Source organism: Ceratotherium simum, chromosome 1 (assembly GCF_057802395.1).
Source record: "Ceratotherium simum simum isolate JZ-2026a chromosome 1, ASM5780239v1, whole genome shotgun sequence".
Classification (NCBI taxonomy): Eukaryota; Metazoa; Chordata; class Mammalia; order Perissodactyla; family Rhinocerotidae; genus Ceratotherium; species Ceratotherium simum.
This window is the reverse complement of record NC_141900.1, coordinates 4,174,388-4,199,007: the sequence shown is the minus strand read 5'-3', so window position 1 is coordinate 4,199,007 and position 24,620 is coordinate 4,174,388. Positions and strand designations below refer to the sequence as shown.

General features: G+C 47.4%; 1 protein-coding gene across 2 annotated transcripts in view; it reads left to right on the top strand.

Annotated features, from left to right (window-relative positions):
- PKD1L1 (polycystin 1 like 1, transient receptor potential channel interacting) overlaps window positions 1-24,620 on the top strand; it is a 137,181-nt gene that overhangs the window by 92,723 nt on the left and 19,838 nt on the right. For both annotated transcript variants that reach the window (XM_087431360.1, XM_087431405.1), the window contains 9 exons: window positions 5,142-5,252; window positions 10,690-10,813; window positions 11,654-11,737; window positions 12,317-12,483; window positions 13,457-13,688; window positions 15,981-16,085; window positions 16,350-16,490; window positions 20,723-20,857; window positions 23,053-23,283. In XM_087431360.1, coding sequence (XP_087287486.1) covers window positions 5,142-5,252; window positions 10,690-10,813; window positions 11,654-11,737; window positions 12,317-12,483; window positions 13,457-13,688; window positions 15,981-16,085; window positions 16,350-16,490; window positions 20,723-20,857; window positions 23,053-23,283 — 1,330 coding nt within the window. The remainder of the gene's footprint in view (window positions 1-5,141; window positions 5,253-10,689; window positions 10,814-11,653; window positions 11,738-12,316; window positions 12,484-13,456; window positions 13,689-15,980; window positions 16,086-16,349; window positions 16,491-20,722; window positions 20,858-23,052; window positions 23,284-24,620) is intronic.

Here is a 24,620-nt window from a genome sequence, read left to right as displayed (position 1 = left end):
ATAGGGCACACATTCGAGAGCAAATCCTCTTCCAAAGAGAGGAGCCGAGGTTGTGTTAGGATATCGTGTTCAGAGGAGGGTGGGAGAGGAGTGGAGGAAGGGGGGGTGCAGCAGTGGTGAGGGTTTTAATCTTGCAACAGAGCAGTTAGGTAGCAGAACAAAACCCGCAGAACGTGCACTTGAACAAAACAAGATGAGTTGTCCTCCACAGGCCCCCAAAGGCAGGTGGGACAAACCAGTGAGCCCCCTGGAGACCTGTAGCTGGACGTTTCTGCAGAACCAGGCAGAAGGAAGTGCTGGGGTGCCTGACATGCTTAAGAACTGGAGAAACACAGGAGCCACAGGCGATTATTCATGGGTGGTGTGGCGGGTCCCTTTGAGAGGACTGTGGGGCTCACTCTAGCTCCCAGGTGAGGGCGGGCCTGCAGGTCTGGAGCCGCCCAGCCAGCTGAGCCCTGGAAACTAACCAAGCCCAGCTGCACCCAGGCCCAGCCTCACATGGAGGGGGTGCCACTGGGGCAGCGCCCAGAGCCTGCAGGACAGGTGGGCCCAGAGAGAGCAGTGGGAGACAGCAGACTGGGAGAGATGCAAAACTAGCTTTTTTGCATACGACAGGAATAAATTATGGAAAATCCCACAAAAATGAAAAAAAAAATACTATAGACAGTAAGGGAATTTAGTAAAGAGGCAGGTTATAAAATTAAAATACAAAACCCAATATCCTTCTATACACAAGTGCAAGCCGGGAGAAGATTTGACAGAGACTCGGTTCAACATGGCAAATAAATAAAACACAATTAAAGCATTTAGGCATGATCTTAAGAGGAAATGCACAAAACTTATACAGAAAGGCCTGAAAAACAAAATGTAGACAAAAGCAAAGGGAACACACTCCATGTTCTTGACTAGGAAGACACAATGTCGTGTCTCCTAAGTTCTCTCTGAAATCAACTTATGAATTTAATACAATCCAGATAAAATGCCATCAGATTTTTTTTCCTGGTTCTGGTCGATTATAAAGTTAGTTTGGAAGAACAAACACGAATAGCCAGCCAGGAAGCCCTGACAAGGCAGAACAAGGAGATGAGGCTAGCTCTGCCCGACAACATTAAGTGGACGGCAGGCCTCTGTTACAGGAGAGGGGCCGTGGGCACGTGAATCACAACAGCCTCATGCAGCAGAATGGAAACCCAGACAAACGCCAAAGTGGTAAGGTGGCATCTCAAACCTTGGGGGGAAAAGATGGAGTTTTTCATAAGTGTAATTGGGATAATTGAATAGCCATATGGAAAAAAATAAAATTGGATGCTTTGTCACACCATACACAAATAAATTCCAAATGGATAAAAATTTAAATGTAAAAAACAAAACCATACAAGTTCTAGAAGAAAGCATGAGTAAATTCCTCTGTGACCTGTGAGTGAGAAAAACGTCCCTGTGACTCAAAACCCAGAAACAAAAAGGGAAAACAAAATAAGTTTGGTGACATAAAACTTGAAAAAGAAAAAAAAACAAACTCGTGGCAAATGATACCATTTGCAAAGTCAAGACAGTGACAAACTAAGAGAAAATACTTGTAACAAAGGTCTAATCTCAATACATAAAGAGGTTCAAAAAATGAAAAGGACCAACAACTCTTCGGAACAGAAAGTGGGCTTGAGAAGTGAACAGACAGTTCACAGAAAAAAGAAATGCAAATGGCACCTCCACTTACAAGAAGAGACGTGCAAATAAAAACTGAAAAGCCAAACTTGACCATATACTCTGGTTGGTGAGCTTATGGAAAAGAGGTGCCATCATGCAGTGCTGGTGTGAAATGGTAGCACCCCTGTGGGCGAATTTGGGAATCTCTAGCACAATTATAGGTGCATTTATCTTTCACCCAGCATCCCCACCTCTAGGGATCACTCTTAAATTAGCAAAAACACAAGAAGACCCAGGTACAAGACAAGTAGTGCAGGACCTGTTATAATAGGAATAGCCTAGAAATAATCCAGATGTCATCCGAGGGGACCGGAACACAGTGGAGCAGTGCCCAGCTATAAAAACGCACGAGCACCATCTGTGCAGACTTGGGGAGAGCTCTCTGGGGTCTGCTACGGGAGAGAGGCAAAGTGGAGAAGAAGGTGCAGTGCTGCCAGCCCCTTAACAGAAGCTGGTGGGAATCTAATGCGTGTGCATCCGCTTATCCTAAATAAAACAAACAAGGAGAGAAAACCCATATCACTTTAGAAAATAGTTACTTGTAGGGGAAGAGAAGGAATATGATTTTCAAAACTTTGAGTTAAAATTTTAAAATTTGACCTTACAAGCCTAGTCTCTAAGGACAAAAGAAAAAAAACTAGGGAAAAAAATAGTAAAGCTGTTTTTACCAACTACATTGTTAGTGGATTGTTGGTATCTTTATTCTGATTGTTGATTCATTGTGGGATAAAGCAAATGAGGAATTCTGTGACTTTCTAATTCTGCCATTCCTGGTGTCCTTGAAAGTGGAATTCTTGGTGTAGGAGAAAGGAGATACAGCTTTTCATTCAAAAAAGTTAAATCCCTGTAGTCCTGAATTTGAACTGAAAGTATAAGTACAAAATCATGCATTATTTTTTTTTAAGACAAAAATGTTTTTCTAGGTGTTTCCACCAAGAAAAGGCCTAGAAACAACCCAGGAGCAATGGGCATCCCTAGCACCTAGATTCTGGTCTACAAGTACCATTTTCCATCAAAAAAGAGTGAAGAATCATTGGAATTCCTGATTTCAGGTCTGTGACAGAAAATGTAGAAAGTCAGTCTGGAATATTTCTTAAGCAAGGAAGCAATTAATGACTACTGGACTCATAAGCCAATTTGAAGAGGCTCAGTTGGGTCAAAGATGGGGTAATTTGACATCAAATCAGGAACAGTAACTGTAATGAATTGAAGCTGATCAAATGTACGTAAAGCCATGAGTTTGTGATGACACCAAAAATATAATTGGTCAGTGTTGGCAGATGCTCGGGAACCAACTTTTTAAAAACTGGGAATGAAGTATCAACCCCCTCTTTGCTATATAAATACGCCCCTGGGAAATTACATAACGAGAGGGGGCATTTCTCTTTATAGACATATTCCAGCTAATGGACGAAGGCAAAATGATCGAATTAGAATCTGACTGTTTTTGCAACCTTTAATGAATGAATGAATGAGTCTAAGCATTAATCACCAACAGCAGCCAACATGAAAAAGAGAGAAGCAACCAGACGTTGTGTGTCTCCTGATGGAAAACACATATCACCTATGGATCTGATCTGATCGAGCTTTTCTGCCCACTTGCGGTTTACAGTTGAGAGCACATTCAGCAGGTCCCCATGGGAAGCAAGACTCAGAGAGATCTACAGCACAAAGAGCCAGTTTTCTCAACAAATAAACTGCAAAGAAACCAAATAGAGATGGAGATGCTGGCTATAGATTAAAAGAGACATGAGAAGAAAATAGTTAATGTAATCCAACATGTTAGCAGAGTAAATAAAAAAAGTCATATGGTCGTCTCAATAGATGCAGAAAAAAGCATTCAGCAAAATTTGACCTTCATTCATGAAAAGAAAACTCAACTCTTAGCAAACTAGGAATAGAAGGGAACTTCCCTAAACTAATAAAGGGTATCTGTGAAAACCCTACCCCTAACCTCAGACTTAATGGCGAGACAGTGAGTGCTTTTTAAGATCAGAAACAAGGTTGCACTGGGGCAAAGTTGTCCTCTCGCACCATTCCTACTAAACCTCATGTTGGAAGTCCTAGCCAGTGTAATAGGCAAGAAAAAGAAATTAAAAGCTTACAGATTTGAAAGGAAAAAAAATAAGGGGCCGGCCCAGTGGCGCAGGTGGTTAAGTGAGCGCGCTCCGCTGCGGTGGCCCGGGGTTCACCGGTTCGGATCCCGGGCGCGCACCGACGCACCGCTTATCAAGCCATGCTGTGGTGGCATCCCATATAAAGTGGAGGAAAATGGGCATGGATGTTAGCCCAGGGCCAGTCTTCCTCAGCAAAAATAGAGGAGGATTGGCAGATGTTAGCTCAGGGCCGATCTTCCTCACAACAAAAAAAGAAAGGAAAAAATAAAACAGTTCGTTGGCAGATGACATGAATACTCTACGCAGAAAATCCCAAATAATCTACAAAAAAGGCTCCAAGAACTAATAGGTGAATTTAGAAAGGTTGCAGGATAAAAGTCAAAGTCAATCGTGTTCCTATATACCAGCAATGAACAGTTGGAATTTAAAATTTAAAAAGCAATGCATCTTAATAATAGCACCAAAGAAATGAAGTACATAGATAAAATCTAAGAAAACATACAGAATTTCTATGCTGAAAACCACAAAACACTAATGAAATGCATCAAAGAAGATCTAAATAAATGGAGAGAGATACTGTGTTCATCTATTGGAAGACTCAATACATCCAGTCATGCTTTGCTTAACAATGGGGTGCGTTCTGAGAAATGCATCCTTAGGCCATTGCATCATTGTGCAAACATCACAGGGTGTACTTACACAAACCTAGATGGTATAGCCTACTACATGCCTTGGCTCTATGGTACTAATCTTATGGGACCGCCGTTGTACATGTGGTCCATCGTTGACCGAACGTCATTATGCGATGCGTGACTGTAGTGTCAAGGTGTCGATTCTTTCCAGCTTAATCTATAGATTCAGTGCAATCCTAACCAAAATCCTGCAAGCTTTTTTATAGATATTGAGAAATTGATTCTAGGATTTACATAAAAAACAAAGGAACTAGACTAACCAAAGCAATTTCGAAGAAGAACAAAGTCGGAGGACTGACGCTACCTGACTACAGGACTTACTACAAAGTGACAGTAACCAAGACAGTGTGGAATTGGTGACAGAACAGACATGTAGATCAGAAACAGAATAGAGAGCCAGAAATAGACCCACACAAATATGCTCATTATAAAAGGCACACAGGCAACCCAATGGAGAAAGGGGAACCCTTTTCAAAAATGGTTCTGGAAAATTGGGTGTTATGTGCACATGCACACATACCTTACACTATGTACAAAAATTTTCACCCAGGGATTTAAAAGCCTAGTTCCATTAAAAATGTTTTGCTGGATCTGTGAGGATGCTAATTTAAAAATTTTTTTCTTGTAGAGACATTAGCATGTACATCCTCATGCTGCTCCTGCATTTGTTTATAATTTATGGGAAATTTTCCAGGGATGAATATTCTCTCAATCGAGCTATCCAGAATGAATTTACAAGGTAAGAAGGGTTGGCAAACTCTCTAGCCCTGAGGCCACTGCATGAAGAATGATCTGCTCATGGCCAGCATACGCCTGTGGGGGCCCAGAGCTCAGGGTTCCAGAGCGAGGGTGACCATACTTTGTGACTTTGAACAAGTCGTGTCCTTGTCTGCTAATACAGACAGACTGTCAGGAGGAGACCCTGCAGACCATGCAACACTCCCTTGGAACATTTTACCTTTGCAAGTTTGAGGCCCAGAGAAGGCTCTTCTCCACCGTCCTGCACAGGAAACATGGAAGCGATTGTCAGATTGCCCCGGGACAGTTTTCCCAGTGTTAATAGGAGGCCTCCATTTGCAGGCTTTGGGCGCATTAGTTTTGGTAAATAGTGAAACTGATATGTCTTTCTTCTTCAATCAAAGGGTGTTGTCGCAATTCACAATCAATGGCACCCAATTTCAAACAGTTGTAATACTCCCTCTAGTTCTCTACCATTTCTCAAGTTTTCATTTGTTTCTTGCTACTTTATAAAGTAGTAATGTTGGGCCGGCCCCGTGGCTTAGCGGTTAAGTGCGCGCGGTTAAGTGCGTGCGCTCCGCTACTGGCGGCCCGGGTTCAGATCCCGGGCGCACACCGATGCACCACTTCTCCGGCCATGCTGAGGCTGCGTCCCACATACAGCAACTAGAAGGATGTGCAGCTATGACATACTACTATCTACTGGGGCTTTGGGGGAAAAAACAAAGGAGGAGGATTGGCAATAGATGTTAGCTCAGGGCTGGTCTTCCTCAGCAAAAAGAGGAGGATTAACATGGATGTTAGCTCAGGGCTGATCTTCCTCACAAAAAAACAAAAAAGTAGTAATGTTCGTTGTAGATAAACATGGAAGAACTGAAAATTAGAAGGCAGAAAAATTTTCATCATACTACCACCCAGAGGCAGCCACTGACAGCGTTGTGTTGTGCTCTATTTCTTCTCCATGTTGCAATGTTTCTGAAATTGGGGTGCAAGCTGTAATAATGTGTACGTTTAGTGTAGCATTCCTTTTTATCGAAAGTTGTTATTAAATCAATGGTCAGACTTTATTTTCACCTGTCGAAAATTTTCAGTCTGATAGTTCTTTCAAAGCAGTTTGGCTTTGAATTCTGAAGTGCATGATATGAATTCATATTAATTCTTTACTATGGTTTCAGAGGCAGGAAAGAAAATAATGTGTTCCAAAGTTTACTTTCTCTGGAAAATATTTAAAAACACATTCCTGCAGCTTTTCTACGCATATGTTGCCTTTGATTAAGTAATTTAATTTTACGTAAATTATTTTTGCTGAATTTTTTTTTGGCAGGGGTAGGTGGCTGGCACATCTATTTAATATTATCTGTTATTTAAAGACATATTTATTTTTATCTTCTACAAAAGAGAAGGTGACTGATACCCGCCCAGATGATGGTGAGCGAATGTAGATTTTGGACCCACTAGTAAAGTAGCTGGAAGTTCCAGTTCACGCGCCTGGATTCTCCATAACTCAGTAATCTGACTTTTCACTGGCCAGCATTCTAGCAGGGAAATGAAGTGGTATTTTCTGCCTCCCCATTTGCAAAAACAGCAGCTCTTTCCATTAATGGCCAACTTCTCAGCTCTCCCACCTGTGCAGGTGCACAGTTTGTGCCGGCAGGTGGCGCCGTGTGCAAGACAAAGTGACCATCTGGGTAGTTCTCTCTGTAAATGGAAATCTAAACCTGAGAAATTTCTGGCTTTGCTAGTTTATTTTTTATTTAATATTTTGTAAGTCAGTGTTACTTGATATATTTCTCATTGTTGCTTCTTAATACTCAAATCAGAAATATTGCAGCTGAGATAATATTTGTGTGATGTCTCATGTGCAGAGCAGTTGATGTGCTGGGATTAATGGCTCAGAGGCTGACTTCCCGCTGGTTTGCATAGACGGATGTTTCCCCAAGGAATCAAAACCTCACTACCTCTGGACATTCTGTCCACCGGGCAGGGATGTTTATGTGTCCTGGTTTATAATGGGATGTTCAAAGTGGACTCTCACCCCTCCCCCTAGTACCTGATCCTGAAACATCAGCAACTCCTTAGGGTTTAGCATTTGCCAGCATCCCAGATAGAAAGACTAAAGCAACAGGGGAAATGGATTAAGTTGAGTCAGGGACCGGGCTTCTGGCTTTCATTCGGTCACCAGAGGACTTTGGGCAAGTCCTCTGACTCTGGCCTTAGTATCTCCATCTGTAAAGTGAGGCAGTTGGCCTGCTTGATTTCTTGTGTCTTAACAAAAATTATCATGTTATTGGATTCCGTTGTATTTAAGTTTTATTTAAGGTCTTTCTGAGCTCAATAAAGTCTTTATGAAATTCCAAGTAAAACAAATATAAACCACCAAACAAAGCACCAATAAATGAAATAGTCACTCCACCCAAGGGCCATAAAAGGAAAATAAATGCTGATTTTGTCGTTTGCATTGTTGAGCTAGCTTTGTAGGCCTGTTTTATTGAATTGCTCTGGTCAATACAGCAGGAGAATATTCTTGAGTTGTTTGGTTCACTACCCGCACTTCAAGTGTGTCACAAACAACGTGTGAGACATACACAGTCTGGGTGTGGGACGCTTGTCTCTGGGTCACATTCAAGTCTTTCTTGACTTGGTCTCTTTAATGTCATCTCAGCAGGGAGCAACTGTCGGGAAGTGATAATATTTCCCCCCCAATTGTACAAACTGAACATGGCTTTAAAGGTGTTAAAATGCAGACTGTGGAGCATAATAGTCTATAAATGTACAGTCTGTCTGTCACATAGTCTTGCTTCCCAGAGCAGATCATTACGACTCTTGAAAATCAGCCATCATCCTCACCTCTCTGCTCTCTCCCCTTGCTCCCTCTCTCTTTGCCTTGCTGATTCCTCCATTCTTATCCTTCCCCTAAATGGGTTTGTGAATATTCGCAGGGCTGTGTCTACTTCCTTCATGCCTCCCGTCTCCGTCTCCGTGTCCTCATGTATTCTTTCCTGGGTGCCTCTCTCTTCCCTTACCCCACCGTCTGGATGCTCCAGCAGGTCTCCAGCTTGTTCTGAATTTGACACATAGTTTGACCAAGGTTTCTGAGCAGTGTGGAGAGTTGGTAGCCAGCTCCCAGTAAAGGCATGCGTAGATTAGGCTCTAAAAATGTATAAACCAATGAAAGCTCAAGGTCATGAATGGATGGGAGATGACCCCTCTGTAAGGAAGCAAATCCAGTAAGATAAATTAGCTCAGCACACTTTTATTTCCACACACCGTGGACGTATTTCCACACATTTATTTCCACACACCATTTAACATATTTGTATAAATTGTTGGTTGAGATTACTTGCTTCTCTCTATTAATCTATACATTATTGACATATTGCTAACATATCACTGACATAACATTTCTTTGTCTTTGATTTCTTTCCTGTTTATAGTATCCAGTTTTTGTCATGAATACCAGTGGTTTTTTTTCAGCTTTATTGAAGTATAATTGACAAACAATATTGTGAGTTATTTAAAGTATACATTGTGATGACTTGATACATTGTGAAATGATTCCTCCCAAGTAGTTAACACATCCATGACCTCACATATTTATCTTTTTTTTTTGGTGAGAACATTTAAGTTCTACACTCTTAGCAAATTTCAATTATACGATACAGTGTTATCAACTATGATGACTATCAGGTTTTGAAACACTTCTAATTTATCTCCAAAATCTGCCCTCGGTCAGCACTGAGTATCTGCTGCCCACGCTTGCCTGTAACGTAGTCTCCATGGTGTGCTGGGAATGGTTTAACAGCGGGCTCTGTGGGAACAGAAGCACTGATTTCTAGCGTGTGCCCGCCACCCTCTGTGGTGCAGATACTCCCACCGTGGTCTGATTCACACTACCAACGGGACATCACTGAGCGCTGAGCTGGGAAGAGATGTGCACGGCTGACTCTCGAGAGCAGGTTGGAGCTACTCTGGCACCCCACTGAGGATAGCTCCACTTTGCTCTCCAGTCTAGTTTAACTACGCTAACCACATTTAACCATGCTGCCACTTGAAGAACTCACAGTCGGCCATTCTTTGACGTGGTCTGGATTTGGGTGCTGAAACAGGCAGGACAATTAAAATTGGGTGTACTTGGATGACTTGAGTTTATGTCTCTTTCTAACTTCTTATTGCTTTCCAACAATATTATTTTCCCTCGAAAGTACTTTGGTCTTCCCTTTTTGAGAGAGACCTGGTTGAAAGAGCCACATCAACCCCTTCTCTTTGCCGTGGGGATGTTGATGAGCAAACTATCCTTGACTTTACTCAGTGTCCCTTAGTGCGAAGCCACATGAGAGGAAGATTTTTAGAGCTAGGTGAGAAGTACTTTTCTTTCTCCGAGGAAATTTATTTTTTTCCTTTTCCCTTTGTCTGCAGCTAGGAGCCAAACATGTATGCTCCTAATGCTGCTGCGTGCAGCCTTGGCCTGTGCGTGTGGCTTTATTGCCTTGTCTGAGCAAGCTAAAATGATCAATTTTGTCAGTTTGAAATGATTTCAGTGCTCTCTTAAATCAGTTCCTGGTTGGAAAGTGAAACCAATATCTAACAGGCCTAATAAATAAGTTAATTGAAAAGAAAACAGACTACACTAGTTGACTCCCTACCATGAGCCAACAGCACTTGCTCTGTGCCTTCTCATCTAACGCTCACAGCCGTCTTGGGAGGCAGGGGTTTGCTGTTGGTCTGGGGATTTTTTGGCTGGGGAAAGAAAGGATAAATGCCATGCCACAGGCAGTAGTGTGGAGAAAGGACTCTGTCTCTGCCTGTGGGTCCCAGCTCCTGGCTCTTCTGCTCCTCTCCCACCGCTCCTGATACACGGCCTCCACACCCTTTCTTACCCTCCCAGGCAAGTGCCTTCCAGGTGTTTGTCTCACTGTCTCCCGCCACCCACCCCCCCAGCGCCTGGAACGCCCTCCCTTGACCGTCCTTGTGGCTAACCCTTCATTGCCTTCGGGTCTTTGCTGCAAGATCACCTTGTGTGCTGACGTATTCCATGGCCACTTGAACTAAAATTTCCACCTGCCTACTCCACCACTTCTGTCTGTCTCTCCTGCCTAGTTTTCTCTCCTTAATGTTTATTACTAACATAGTATATGTTTTGCTTATTTATTGTTTGCTTCTTTCTCCAAAAAGGGGGCAGGGATTTGATTGTCTAATTTCCCAGTGCCTAGAAGAGTGGCCGGCACATAGTCATTGTCCAATAACGTTTGTTGAGTGAATGAACTGTTAGTGGAATGAATCCACTATTCTGTCTGCTCGCCTGCGTAAGGAGCAAAGTGCATGCTAGGGTTTTGTACCTCACACTGCAGATGGCTTTGGTGTCATTCCTGTCATTCCTGCAGAGTACCTGAAATTTATATTGAAGAAAAATAACTTTTTATTTCTGTTCTTGCCTCAAGAAATGCCCGGAGTTTCTTGGGTGGCCTGAGAAGCATGGATGACTGGTGGGACTGGAGCCTGACCACACTGCTAGATGGCCTGTACCAGGAAAGCTCTTCTACGGCTGGCATGCTGGGTGCTCAGGTGGGTTTCCATCTGCTCCTCACAGTGATGTTGGCAAAGAAAAGCTGTGTCACAATGGGGCGAAATAATCAAAAATACTTGAGCTGCAACGCTGTGTGGTCTCTTGAATGATCGCTAGGTTGCAAGGCCAGCGGCTGTCCGCTGTGGGTGCACGTGGCCACAGAGCTCCTGTTCCTTTCTCTGCCCCACACGCCTTTGCCCCATCTCCTCCACCCCCTTAGCGGCACGAGCTCCTCCACGTTCCTGCGTCTGTCAGGCCAGAGCTGGCTGCAGGGGTGTGGCGGGCCACAGGAGCTCTTGGGCCAGTGGGGGTGGAAGGCTGGTTCACTGTGCAATATGCTGTGACACGGGGACAATAGAGGGGGAGCACACGGGTAAGATGGCAGCATCCAGGAAGCTTCTAGCAGGAGCAAGACTTGTCCCACATTCTGAAGAAAAGTTCCTAGTGAATATGCATTTTGTGTGATAACCCCATTCTTTGCTTAACTTTTACTTTCCACTTTAAAAATAATAATAAAATGACTTTGTTCTGCATTCCTCAAACACTTCACATCTAATTCTACTTTTGTTGTATTCTCTATAATTGCCTTGGCTGACACTCGAGAAACTTTAGAAAAAGATAAAAAGGGATCATTCTGAGTTGGTGCAAAGACCGGGGAGGCAGCTGTGTCTTTCTGAGAGTGTTGTCACGTCCTTAGAATGCTTTAAAAGGAAAGTAAGGCCTGACCTCGAATCTGGTAGCTAAAGCTAGCCAGAGCACACCACTTGTTAGCTCTGCTGGGTGATGGTGTTCTAGGTTTGCAGTATGTCCAGGCACCTTCATTTTTCTTCTTCTTCCAGCCTGGAGCTCTTGGAGGAAAGTGCTACCTAATAGGCCCTTCAGTCATTAAACAGATGAAAGTTCCTCTTGGTAGTTTATGTGAGGTAAGATGCTCTCTTCCTTTGTACTTCTAAAAATACACTGGATTAGAAAAGTCTAGGAGATCTTTGGGCAGGAGCCCAGCAGACCGTTTTACTCTCCTGTGGGAGAGAGCCTGCCTATGATGTGAATCATCAGCTATGGGTAGGAGAGCTGGGCTTTTGCCTTCCTTCCCTTCTCGTCTCGCCAAACTCTTTCCCAAATCCTCTTCCTATCCTGGCTTTCTATGCAAAACCAGGATATTTCCATCTAAAGTATCTAAAATTAGAGTATCACATACCTTTTCCAAATAGGGGGGTGTTTGTAAAGATGGGCACTTACTGTACCATCCAGTGATGGAAACCCGTTGACATCCCAGCCCAGGCTGGTAGGTGCCGCAGGTGCAGCCTTTGTGTGGTGGAGCCATGATCCTTCTGGCTCAGGCTAGAGCCCGGAGACCACGAGAGGGCTCTGAGGGAGCAGGGGGCCATGTTTCAGGATAGCATATGCGCCTGGCGTGTGCCAGGGCTTGGAAACCCCAGGATGCGGGGTGGACTTCGGAATGTGCATCTGATTCTTCTTCCAATCCGTGGTTTCTCCCACAGCTTCCCAGCCCACCATCAGGGCATTTTGAAGACTCTCTTCCTACACCTAGCCCCACAGTTGGAAGCCCTGAATCCCCCTCCATGATAGACCCAGAGATTGAAGGAGTGGCCCCGAGTGGCCCCGGGGGCTGCAGGGAGGACTGTGCACTCAGCCTGGGCAGGACAAGGTCAGTGTGATTCGGAGGGTCAGCTTCATCCACAGCCTGTCATTTCCTCCAGCACGGTGCTGGCTGGATGCGAGGTGCCACACCACTGCTAGGGCCGGAGCAAGGCTTGTTACTACTGTGAGATGACAGGAGTTGCTTGCCCGGGGCCACGTGGTTAGGCTGCGACAGAAGTAAAACGGAAAGTCAGGCCTTCAGTCTCTAAGTGCGTGAGAAGAGACAAAGCCAAACATTCCTTCAGAATTTGCTAGAAGGTCCGGAGATCACGGAACCTAATGAACATTTGTCATGTGCTAAGCAGGGTGTTTATAGGGCCTCTTTTAGTCCTCGTGCGACTCTGTGGAGTAGGGCCAGCCCCACTCCCGTCCTGCACCGTGCAGATAAGGAACAGAGGCTCAAGCAGAGTCGGCACCCATGGCGCAGCCACGGTCCGCAGTCGGCCAGCCCGGCCCAACCTACCAGTGGCACTGCCCCCTCGCCACCTTCCTGGTTAGTGGGGGCAGTGCAAGGCCCAAGTTGGGGTGATTGTGCCAACACCGGTGGTGACACTGATTATCTGGGACTGACAGGGAGCTCTGCGGCAGTTACAATAATGTATGCCTTTGACTAATACTAACAACAAAAAAGGGAAATTGTTAAAATTTTACTAAATACAGATTGGTAGAAGATAGCTTCTTTCCAACGATGGAGTCCATTGCAGGAAAAAAAAATTCTAAAGTCCTTGCGCAGAGAGATGGGCACCTCTCCCCCTATTGTGCCCATGGGAAACGGAATGCCTCCTTTCTCCAGAATTCCCTCTGCTGGGGTCCTGGGCAAGGAAAGAGGGACAGAGGACTGTTGAGGGGTCGGAAGACACAGAGGGGCCACTTGTCCAGCCCTGTGAACCCAGGGGTTGTGTCAGGCATCCTGGTGTGGGGCCTGGGGCTGGAGGCTTCCGTTCAAGGCCTTCTCCCCTCTGACTTGCACTGTTTTGCAGGCCCGCAGCCCGAGCAGCCCTGGCCAGGCTCAGGGCCAGCAGATGGATCAACTGCAGCACCAGGGCCGTCTCGGTGCACTTCACCCTCTATAACCCTCCAACCCGACTCTTCTCGAGCGTGTCCCTGAGTGCTGAGATGCTCCCCACAGGGGGGCTCGCCCTCTCCTCCCTGGTGGAGTCCTTCCACATCTTCCGCAGCAACTCAGCGAGGTACCACCTCATACTTCCCGAGGTGAGTTCACCAGCCCCTCAGCCTGCTTGTAGAGCACAGGGGCTTCATCCAGGTCTAGGTGCCCCCCACCAGACAGGCCTCGTGCCTACTCACCCACCCGCCCTCCACCTGCGCCCCTACCATGACCCTGTCACGTGGCAGGTGGCCCACTAGGTGTGGGCACAAGAGGAAGAAGATCCCTGGTGGGGACCTGACACATACATGTGGCCAGTGCAAATACAGAGCTATCTCCATGTACAAAATTCACCATAGGAGGATTGGTTTCCACATCCTTTCCAGGGTTCTAGCTAGGCTGCCACAAGGAAATACCATACACTGGGTATTTCTCACAGTTCTGGAGGCTGAGATCAAGGTGCCAGCATGGTGGGGTGCCGGTGAGAGCTCTCTCCCTGGCTTGCAGATGGCCGCCGTCTTGCTGTGTCCTCACTTGGGAGAGAAAGAGAACTCTGGTGTCTCTTCCTCTTCTTATAAGGACACTAATCCCACCATAGGGGCCCCACCCTCATGACCTCATCTAACCCTAGTCACCTCCCAAAGGCCCCACCTCCAAATAACATCCTATTAGGGGTTGAGGCTTTAACATATGGCTGGCAGGGGGGAATAAACCTTTACTACTATGGGTCTTAGTAAGATGTTATGTTCCTATAGCTTCACTGAAATATGGAAAGCACCAGAAGTCATTCTGAACTTGTCCTCAGCAGCTTTGCTGACTTTTGCCTGTATTTCACTTTTCTGCTGTGAATAGCTAAGACCTGCTGATGCTCTAGGTAGAGCATGCTTTGCCTTGGGAGTGAAGAGGGGGGAATGCCATGAGGTCTTAGACTCCAGGACTGTGGAGTGACACGGGGGGTTGGGGTTGTGAAAGGAGCCTCAGAGCTGGTGTGTGTGGCAGTAAGGGAGGGGGAGGTGAGGAGAATGGGCTGCTCTGCAAGTGAGGCACTCACCTTGGGCACCAGATTTAGGGGCGTCAAAACAGTCATCAAGGTAAGTAATATTCTAGTGCAATATTTTTGAAAATCAGAATTCATACAAAAAATTTCGTGATGGAAAAAATATCACAATTTTGAACAAAGGCAAGATCAGCGTTACTGGCTTTTCCTTTTGCCGCGGGCTCCAGTGTGGCCTGGCACAGCATTGCAGTTAACACCTTCGCATTAACCACCAACAATGAACTTTGCTTGGATTGTGTTTGTAACTTCTGATAGCGGGCCTATCACGACTCCTAAAGTGCACGTGACTCTTAAAGAAGACAGAAGGGACTGTGTAAAGCCCCCGCTGACATGCTTCAGTTCCTCTTAAGTTCATGATCAGATCTGAGTTTGGGTTCGTGATCATCAAAGAGGCACGCAGCGCCTTATAAAAGTGAGCTGGGGGTGGTGGGAGCAGGAAGGTTGGGCGCACACAGGATAGTCTCGGTTGTTTGTGATAACCTCAGATTAGTGTTTCCAGCGTGGTTGTGGTTCACAAAATGCTCTCCACACGTATGATCTCCTTTCAGTCTTTCCTCTCTGAGGTAGTTACTCGCATTCTGTTCTGGGCATGGGGAGGCAGTGCCCGATGCGTAGTTGGCACTCAGTACAGCCTCCTCATTCTTCAGTTTGAATAAGTGCCAGCACCACTCCCTGGAGGGAGGGAGGAGGATCCCAAAAGAGCCTTTTTTAGCTTAAAAGTGTTAACAGGAGGATCCACAGGAGCTCTGCGAGGCTGCCTTGACCTCAGACAGGTTTAGTTCCCACTGCTACTCAGCATCGTCTCCCTGCTTGTTCTGAATGAATGACTGAAGGCATGAGTGAATGGGTAGCTCATCAATGATTAAATAAAATGAACAGAACTTTCAGAAATTCTTTATATAGGAGCTTTTAAAGGTTTTACTTGGCTGAGGAAATTGATAATATATATATTTCACAAATATGTGAAAACTCATTCTTTCGAGCACTGCAAGGAAGGACTGGGAAGGGCTGGGCATAGCATGGAGACCTGCTAGGCAGCTGTGCAATATTCCCACTCCAGGGTTTCAATGCATGCAGGGCCATCACAAACTCGTCTGTGTCCCTTATGCCTGGCCAGGGGTCGGGTTTCTATGAGAGCCGCTGGCTGCATAAAGAGGTACAGACTGCCCCAAGTGCCTGCAGAGAGCAAGTTTATCATCAGAGCTCTGCAGAGCAAGGAGTTAGCTTGTATCCTATCTACTCAAAAGGTGATTGGCAGGGGAGCCAGCCAGGAGTTTAGACCTCCAGAAAACAATTTATCAGTATTTTTGTTCATCTTGTTTGTTGATATTCCATCCATCAGCTGGTCTTCCTGGTGCTCAACCTGATTCACCTCTGTTTTCAACTCTACGGCATGACTGAGAAGGGCGTCCGCAACTATTGGCGAAAACCGAGAAGCTGGCTGGAGGTAGCCTCTCATGTCATTTTCTTCACGAAAAATAATAACAAAGTCCTTATCTGAAAAAAAAAAATTGTAGTGGGAAATTGATTATGCACTAGCTAATTCCAGCCTTATTGCAGCTTTCTCCCTCTATCCTATTAATGCCAAAATTGCACTTGAGATCAGTGTGCATTTAGAGCTCGTGCAGTTAATTTGCACTCCATGTCATGGGGGAGTCATGTGAGCCCGTCCTCGGCACCTGTCTGATGGCCTCTCTCTCTGACGTTGCAGCTCTCCATAGTTGGAGTGGCCTTCGCCTACTACGCAGCCTCCGGACACCTGGGTACTCTTGCTGGGGAGGTGACCGACCAGTTCCACAAAGGGTTTTTCCAAGGGTTGGCAGACCTCAGTCATATGGCATCATGGAATCAGGTATGGCAGGCCATTCAGGGCAACACATATAGGAGCCATGCTCTGTGATGCTGCCCAGAGGAAGAGGTCACACACGATTGAGGTTTGAGATGAGAGATTCATCCCGTATTGAGCGATAATGCTCTGAGGTTGCAAACGAAGGTGATCTGGGCAGTGAAGGGCCTGGAATCCTTAGGACATGCGCTGCAAGCTGGGGGTGCATGTAATCCGTGTGGAGCAGAACTCAAGAACAGGGCATCGCTCCCATGACTCTGTGTGACCTTGAGTGGCAGAAGGAAGCAGGTTTTGAGGCAACATAAAGGAAGGACAGGTATGGACTTGCTTAGACACATCATGTCTGTTTTCTCTCTTCAACAGTCCTGGACACAGGTGGTGTTAGCCCCTCTCTACAAGTGAAGACCCTGAGGCTCAGGGGAGACCCAGGTCCCAGGGACAGTTGGGCTTAAAAGTCCTGCACCTCCCTTCCCCCTGGTGGCCCTTGCCCCAGGGGAATGGGTCCCTGCGGGGTTGGGGAGCTCTGTCAGAGGACCAGTGCAGACGTGCACATCTGGGGCTGGGCAAGCCTGGGCAGGAGTTTTGTGGTAGCAAGAGAGGGATTCCACCACAACCTGTCAGCCCCATGCAGAGCCTGACTTCCTTCTGCATGGATGTATGGAAGTGGAGACCACATATCCGGCTTCCTTGCTGTGTGTCCCTCACAGCCAACCCCTCCTCCACTCCACAGGTCTCCTGGGACTTCCCTTTTCCACCCTGTGGGAAGCGACCAGGGCCCCAGGCCTGCAGAGACCCAGAATGACCTCACACCCTAGGGCTGGGTTGGTCCAGAACACCCTAGAAGAACAGGTTATTCTGCGATCTGTTGCTGACCCAGCTCTGTCTGCTCTGTGGAGACCCGTGGAGGGGGCACCACGCTATGGCTGCTCACTCTTCTGTTCTTTAATGCCACCGAAGCTCCAGTCATGTTTCCTGGCTAATCATTGTCCCCTCTCTTTGTCAGAGATGGGTTTGTTGCAAGCAACAGAGACCCACCATCCCAGGGGGAAAGAAAGACTCTGAAGGAGCCCATGCAGGGGAGGACCTGGGTTTTCTCCTTAAGAAAAAGAACACAATGTTCTTTGTTACAATGCAAATGTTGCTAAAACTACAGGCTTGTGAATACATCCCTGGGCCCTCCCGGGCTGCAAGGCAGCTGTGCAGGCAGAGCCCTGATGTCAAGCTTCACACTCAAACTGCTTTTGAGCTCAGCAGGATCTCCTGGGTCCTGACACTGAGCACAGACCGGGCATACATCACATCCCCCTCTCCTCCTTCAAGTCTCCATTAAATGCCACCCCCTCCTCAAGCCTCCCCCCACTTCCTAATCCCCTGTCCTCATGCACTTACCAGCATCCACTACAGTCTACATTGTACTGACCTCCCTGCAAGGCTGGAAGCTCCAGGAGGGAAGGAGGGGACGAGCTGCTTCCTGACTGTCTGTGGGCATCGCTCTCTGAGGTGACGCCGGGCTTCCTGGTCTACGCTTCACCGTGTGTCTGCGCTTGTCTGCCCTTTTCCTACTATCTGGATTCTGGCTTGGCCATGGTCTCCACCACCCCCTAACTGTGGCTGCGATACCCGGCTTTTCCTTGCCTGCGTTCAGACGACTGCTGGCTGGTGCCCGGCTCTCGCTCTCTCAGTGCCTGGCTTACGAGAGCATCTGATTGATCACTGATCAGTGGGCTCCGGCCTTGGGAAGGGGGCGGTATACAGAGTGAAACACTTTGTAGGGTGCTCTTTTCATGGATGTGGGTACGGGAGGTTTTCTAGAAGGATCACAGTCGGGGCAAAAATGAGTGTGGTCTAACACACCTGCCTGGGAACGCGCAGTGAACGGTCGGTGGTCCTCCTGACTTCTGGCTGTGGGAAAAGAGTTTGCCTTTCATGACATGGAGTAGTTTTTCACTGATGTTTAGTCTTTCTCATCCTGTTCCTTGCCCCCAAATCTTTCCTGGGGAGATCCCCTCTTCCCTGAGGATTCTGTCTAGGCCAAATGCCAATTTCTGACTCCTCCCTTAGCTTCTGAGAAAAAGCTAACACGTACGAAAGTTTGCACCTGCCAGCCACTGTTCTAAGTTTTGCATATACACATGTACGTTAAGCTACACACCCATCTAAAGAAACAAACATTCATATCTGACCCATTTTACAAACGTGGAGCAACTAGCCCAAAGTCACACGTGTCTAATTAGGGGCAGAACTGGAACTGGCCCCTGGTCTCAGGGACCTGAATAGCCACATGCCTAAGCTCTGAGCACTAATGCAATGGACGGGCCCTCAGAGGACGCTGTCCACCGTGTCTTGGCCCAGGGATGTGTGAGGCTGAAGCCTGTGGCTTGAGCTCTTCAGTTCTGTGGCTGTGTTGTTTGGTGCCCAGGGCCAGCCCTCGGGAAGTGTGCCGTGTAGACGGTTAGCCCCTCTCCATGCTGGCACCTCGGCCCTGCCCCCCTGCAGCTCTCCCTCCTGACTCCACTTCTGTGGGCGCCTCCGTAGAGACAGTCAGAGGGACTTTAGCTCTGTCTTAAGTTCGCTGAAGCTGCTTCCCAGATGCTAGAAAAATGAGGTGTCCTCACGACAAAATGAGTGATTTTCAAATGCTGGGGTTGGACACACGGGGCAGAGGCTATAAATTTGAGTGTGTTGACAGGGAAATGCACTGCCCTGAGACACGGGCCTAGCTCCCTTTAGCCTCCTGCTTTGAGCTTTTATAAGGTGGGGCCGTGATACATAACTGGCAGGGTTCTGTTAGGATCCGAGTGTGTGCGTCTTTGCACAAACGTGGACATACACACAGATCCCTCAAGCACAGAACGTGGTGCATGGTGAATGTTCTGTAAATGAAAGTTATAATAACTTAAGCAGTCTTTATGCCATTCCTTAAATCAGGTGTTGGCAGGAAAGGGGTCCTTCCACTCTGCACAGAGAGCTGTGCTGTCCAGCTGTCCACTGCAGTAGCCACTAGCTACATGAGGCTCTTGAGAACTGGAAATGTGGCTAGGCCAACTAGAGATGTGCCAAAAGTGTAAAATACTCACTGGATTTTGTAAACTTAGTATGAAAATTAAAAATTTAAAATATCTCAATAAAATCTTTTATGTTGAATATGTGTTGAAATTATAATGTTTTAGAAATTAGAATGTTTTAGAAATAAAATATACTATGAAATAAATTTCACCTGTTTACATTGACTTTTTAAATTGTGGCAACTAGAAAATTTCCCACTCTACCTGTAGCTCGAACGCTCTCTCTAGGTCGGTGCTGGCTAGAGCCAGTCCATGCCAGTTTCCCCAGGCTCGGCCATGCCCACTCGCTTTGCAGGGAACCAGGGGTGCCACAGAACAGACGACCCGTCTTGGTTTCGGTTGTCAGAGGCCGTTGTTGACCTTGCTCCAATTGATGAGAAAACAAAATAAAAAGCCTTAGTCCTTTGCCCATGTAGATTTTAAAACATCCGGCTTGCATTTCTTTTTCTGACATAATCTTGGCGAGAGTAGATGAGATCATACACCCAAAAGTGCTTTTCCGGTGAGCCCACTTGTAGAAAGGTGAACGGCTTTTTTGGAGGACCTGTGGGGGTGTGGACAGGCGTGTGGGACATGGAGTCGGGAGGCTGAGTGTGAACCCGGGATCCGGGTGTGAACTCGGTCTGCTGTTTCTTCAGTGAGGCAGCTTCTGTTTGGTCATCTTGTATATCTGAACCATAGACTGCATAGGTAAAAAATGGGAGTGCTTTTAGTTTTTGTAAAGAGTAAATCAAAAAATATGTGCATGAAGAGTGTTGTTAACCTGTAACATATTCTGTGCTTATAAAGGGAGGGGAGGCAATCAACAGCACTGAATGTTTTCCAGGTCCCCGTCTGTGGGGGGTGATCTTTACAGCTCGGTAAGCTGAGGCTCAGATGAGGGAAATGCAGGCCCGAGCTGTCCTGATCTTTCTAGAAATGGCAAGGTCAGAATTTAGACCTGGTCTTTCTGAAAATGCGTTATAACTTGTACTTACTCCTTGTTCTGACCCAGCCTCCCCTGCAGACATCCGACACTGACCGTCCCTTGGAGATTCGTGGTCTCTAGAACTTGTGACATCCAATGCCCGCCTGCGGCCCATTTCCCTCGTGCGTGGCCCACAGATATGAATACGTCTGTGCACCTTCTATAGTTGGTATGACGCACTGAACTGCTATGTTCTTCTGTCACAGAAGGCGAGATGGCTCCAGGGAATCCTTTCATTCCTCTTGATACTGAAATGCATTTATCTCCCTGGCATTCAAAACACAGTGATGTCCTGCTCCTTCAAGATGTGCCGCTCGCTTTCTAGCATCTTTGCACCAGGGGTAAGAATTCTCCCCTTTACAAGTGACCTCCCCAGTAAACAGATACAACCAGTGTATTCTCTTCACTGGGCCTTTTCTCAAGGCGAAACAGCATCTAGAATTCCACTCTTCTACCCATTACGGGGTGGTTTTAGGTTGCTGATATCCCTAGTTATATAATGAGTTATGGCCAGGACAGCAGTAGCCATGATTGATTAAACATTGCTCTGCTTTACGCTTTCCTGTGGCATATTATTATTACTACTAACGTGAGTAGTTATTGTCACCTGTTGAGCTTTTTCTTAGTGCCAGGAATGGTGCGTGGGGCCTCATGTAATTACCTCAGTTAATTACCACAACCATGCTGCAGGCAGTCCTGGTTCCTTTCTAGAGGAAGAAGCGAGGAGCTAAGAGCAGTGACAAGGCCCTAACCCTTGGGTACTTAGGTTTTCCCTCCACGCACTGTGTCCCTTACAGGTCGCCACTGGCTTCCATCACCCTTGCTCCTAGTTTTGGCCCTGCACCCAAGACCTCCCTGCGAATACATTGGAACTCACTTTAGTATGATTTACTTCCCAAGTGGAACTGCACACCATCAGTGGGACTCAGGAGAAAGACAACACAATCAGGAAAAAGTAAGGGAAAGCAGGTATATGGGTGCTTACCTGTAGGCACGGGTTCTTGGGAAGCCTGGCTCCAATCCAGGGGCCCACCTCAGTCCAGGGCTGGCCCTGAAGTCTGCTTGGGTGGGTGAAGCCTGGAATCAGGAAGGCGAGAGTCCTGCTTGTGGCCCTGACAAAGTTCCTGGGGTGTGGGAGTGTCCGACTCGGTCCCAGTGGGGAAAGATCTTGCTCCAGCCCAGCAGGCTCCAGTACAACCCAGTTCTGCCTCCACAGCAGATGGTCATCAGGGCAGAGGGAGGGTCTGGCCAGGGGGCCTGATTTGCAGGCTCTGGTTCTCACAGAGCACGTGGGAACCAAGTACAGATCCCCAAACCCTACTGGCCTTAGGCTTGGTGGGACAGGCCCAGCACACGGGACAGAAAGAGCAGGCCAGGGAGTCAGAGAGACCTGGGTTCAGGCCCCGGCTGTACCTCTCCCCAACCCAGTGTGGGAACCATGGCCGGCTACCAAACTCGCACTTCCAGAAATGTATGAAAGGTGTGTGCCTGGAATGTTACTACGGGGCTTAGAGATTATGTGTATGTGGAACTTATCTGGCTGTTAAACCGGTCATTATTATACCATTTAGCAACATGCAAAAATGTCTCTTTGTTAAGGAAAAAGCCTGGAATGTGAATAAACCGTGTCCAAATTTAGCAGCATTCCAACTGTTTGGAAATTATGCATGCATAAGGACAGGGGCTAAAAGGAGGACAGGGAACCACATAGCTTGATTACTCAACATGGGTTGTTTTCTTGCTTCTGGGTCCACTGATGGTGTGCAGTTCCCCTTGGGGAGTAAATAATACTAAAGTGAGTTCCAGTGTATTCATAGGGAGGCCTTGGGTGCAGGGCCAGGGTGAGGAGCAATGGCAATGGAGGCTAGTGCGGACCTCTGGGGGACGCAGTGCATGGCTATAGCTGCAGCTTGGGGTTGGGGGGGCCCTGTGATGGACGGTCCACATGCAGCACGGACCCATATGGACCTCTGACAACTGGCTAATGGTCTGCTGTGTAGGCGAGAAAATGCTGGTTGGCACCAGTGCTTGTTTGGGTGATGGTGCGGGCAACATATATATCCTGGGCCCATGATACAGCCCTGACGCTCCAGGCCAGGTTCCCAGTCTGTTATAACGACTAGACCACTTCGCCTGAACTCACGTGAACTCAAAATTGCCCTTTCCCGTCATTTCTTAAGTGGTTTATTTCACTGAGCCTCCAGCAGCTCAGGGTGCAGAGGGCAGGGAGGAGGGGCCGCTGGTGGTGGAAGGCAGAGGAGGAGAGAAGGACGCTGGACACCTGAGCCCCTGAAACTGGGGGGAGCAGAGCTGGTGTGGAGGACACTGGGGCGGGGGCAGGAGCAGGGACCCAGACAGGGTGCACCAGATGGAGACAGGCCTTTTGGGGATTGGTTCTTAAATCCGGATGACATGATCAACACTCCAAAAACTGCTTCTCCAAGCTTTTCGTTATTTTAAAGCATTTAGAAATGAGTCTTGGGCTCCCATGGACCAGTGCCCACACATCAGTTGTCATGGGTTTTTCTCCCTGCAGTTGGTGGGGGTCCTGATGCTGGCTGCCCACATCCACCTGTGCGGATTTCTGCTCTCCACCCGGGCTCTCCCGTCTGGCATCTTTGCAGACTCCTTCCACGGGCTGCTGGTTCATTTTCCAGGAAGAAGCCAAAGACCCACATTCCTTGGCCTTTCCAAGTCTGATCGGCGGGACATGGCTTGGTACTACGGGGCTTTTTTTATAGCAGTGACCACTCTATGGTTTGGAATGGTATGTGCTCGCATTCCAGACTTTGAAGTCAGGTTTGCAAAAGTTTCAAATGCTGTCAGGGTGAAATGCTCTTTGGTCCACGCTGCAGGCCAATCTTTACGGTCACGACTCCCTGAGGCCCAGCTGTCCTGCACTGGGCGGGGGCTGAACACAGTCGCCTGGACTCTTCATAGCCTGGAACAGCTCCAGCAAGACAGTCAACCACTCTATGGTGCTGCCGCCTCCAGGGAGCCTCCGGGGCCCTCGCAGCACTGAGCGATTTCTGTCTCTCTATGCACCTGATTTCACACCATCTCACACTGCTGCTGCTGCAGGCTCTCCCTTGCCTTTTTATCTCTGTCCTTCCATTTTATAAAAGGTTCACTCCATCAGTCAGCCTTCATTGGACATATTCTCTGGGCTGGGGACTGAGTTAGGAATGGGGCTCCCTGGTTCCTGCCCTCCTACCAATCTGCCACTTGCAAACCTAGTCATGTCACTCACACACACACACACTCACCAGCTTAAATTTCTTCAATGGAGGAAGAGGTTCCCCTTGACCTCCCCCCGTCGCCCCTTCTTAGTGATAACAGATTTAGCAAATAAAAATACAGGACTTCCAGTTACAGTTAAATTTCAGTAAATGATGAATAATTTTTTTAGTATTAGTATGTCCCTGCAATAGTTCAGACATACCTATATTTAACAGTTTTTTGTTGTTTACCTGAAATTAAAATGTAAATGAGCATCCTGTATTTTGTCTGGCAACCATGCCCACCTCAGCTCTCACCTGCTCTGCCTCCTACTTCAGTGGTTCTCAGCCGGCTCCTCCTCAGCTCCTCCTCACGTTTGCTGCATCCACATTTCGGGGGTGGGGCCTGGCACCCCGATTTTCAGAATCCTCCAGGTGTTCCTGTTGAAGACTCGGGGTTGGAAACCCTGCTCTGTGTCCCACTAGGCACAGTGCCCCACCCAGCCCTGATGGCACGCAGGGCCCCTGTAAATGGTACACTGCCTCCCCTCGAGGTCCCTCCCCTACGCCCCACTGGGTGTAAATCCTACACAGTCTTCAAAAACAGCATTCAGTGTGGAGTCACCCCAGAAGCTCTCCCTGACTCCACCACCCCAGATCCCAGCTGGCTGGCCCTGCCCTGACTCCCACGGGGCTCCACACACGCTTCCTCCTTGCACCTACTGCACTGTGCTCCTGTGTTCTCTCTTCCCTTCGATCTCTGGCTACGTTCACAGCAGGGCCCTTGGTGTGCCTGGCTTCTAGGGCAGTTCCTGACACAATATAGAGCCCAATACAAGCTAGCAAATTGAATATTCAAGCTTCGTAAGTGGGTAAAAATTCTCTG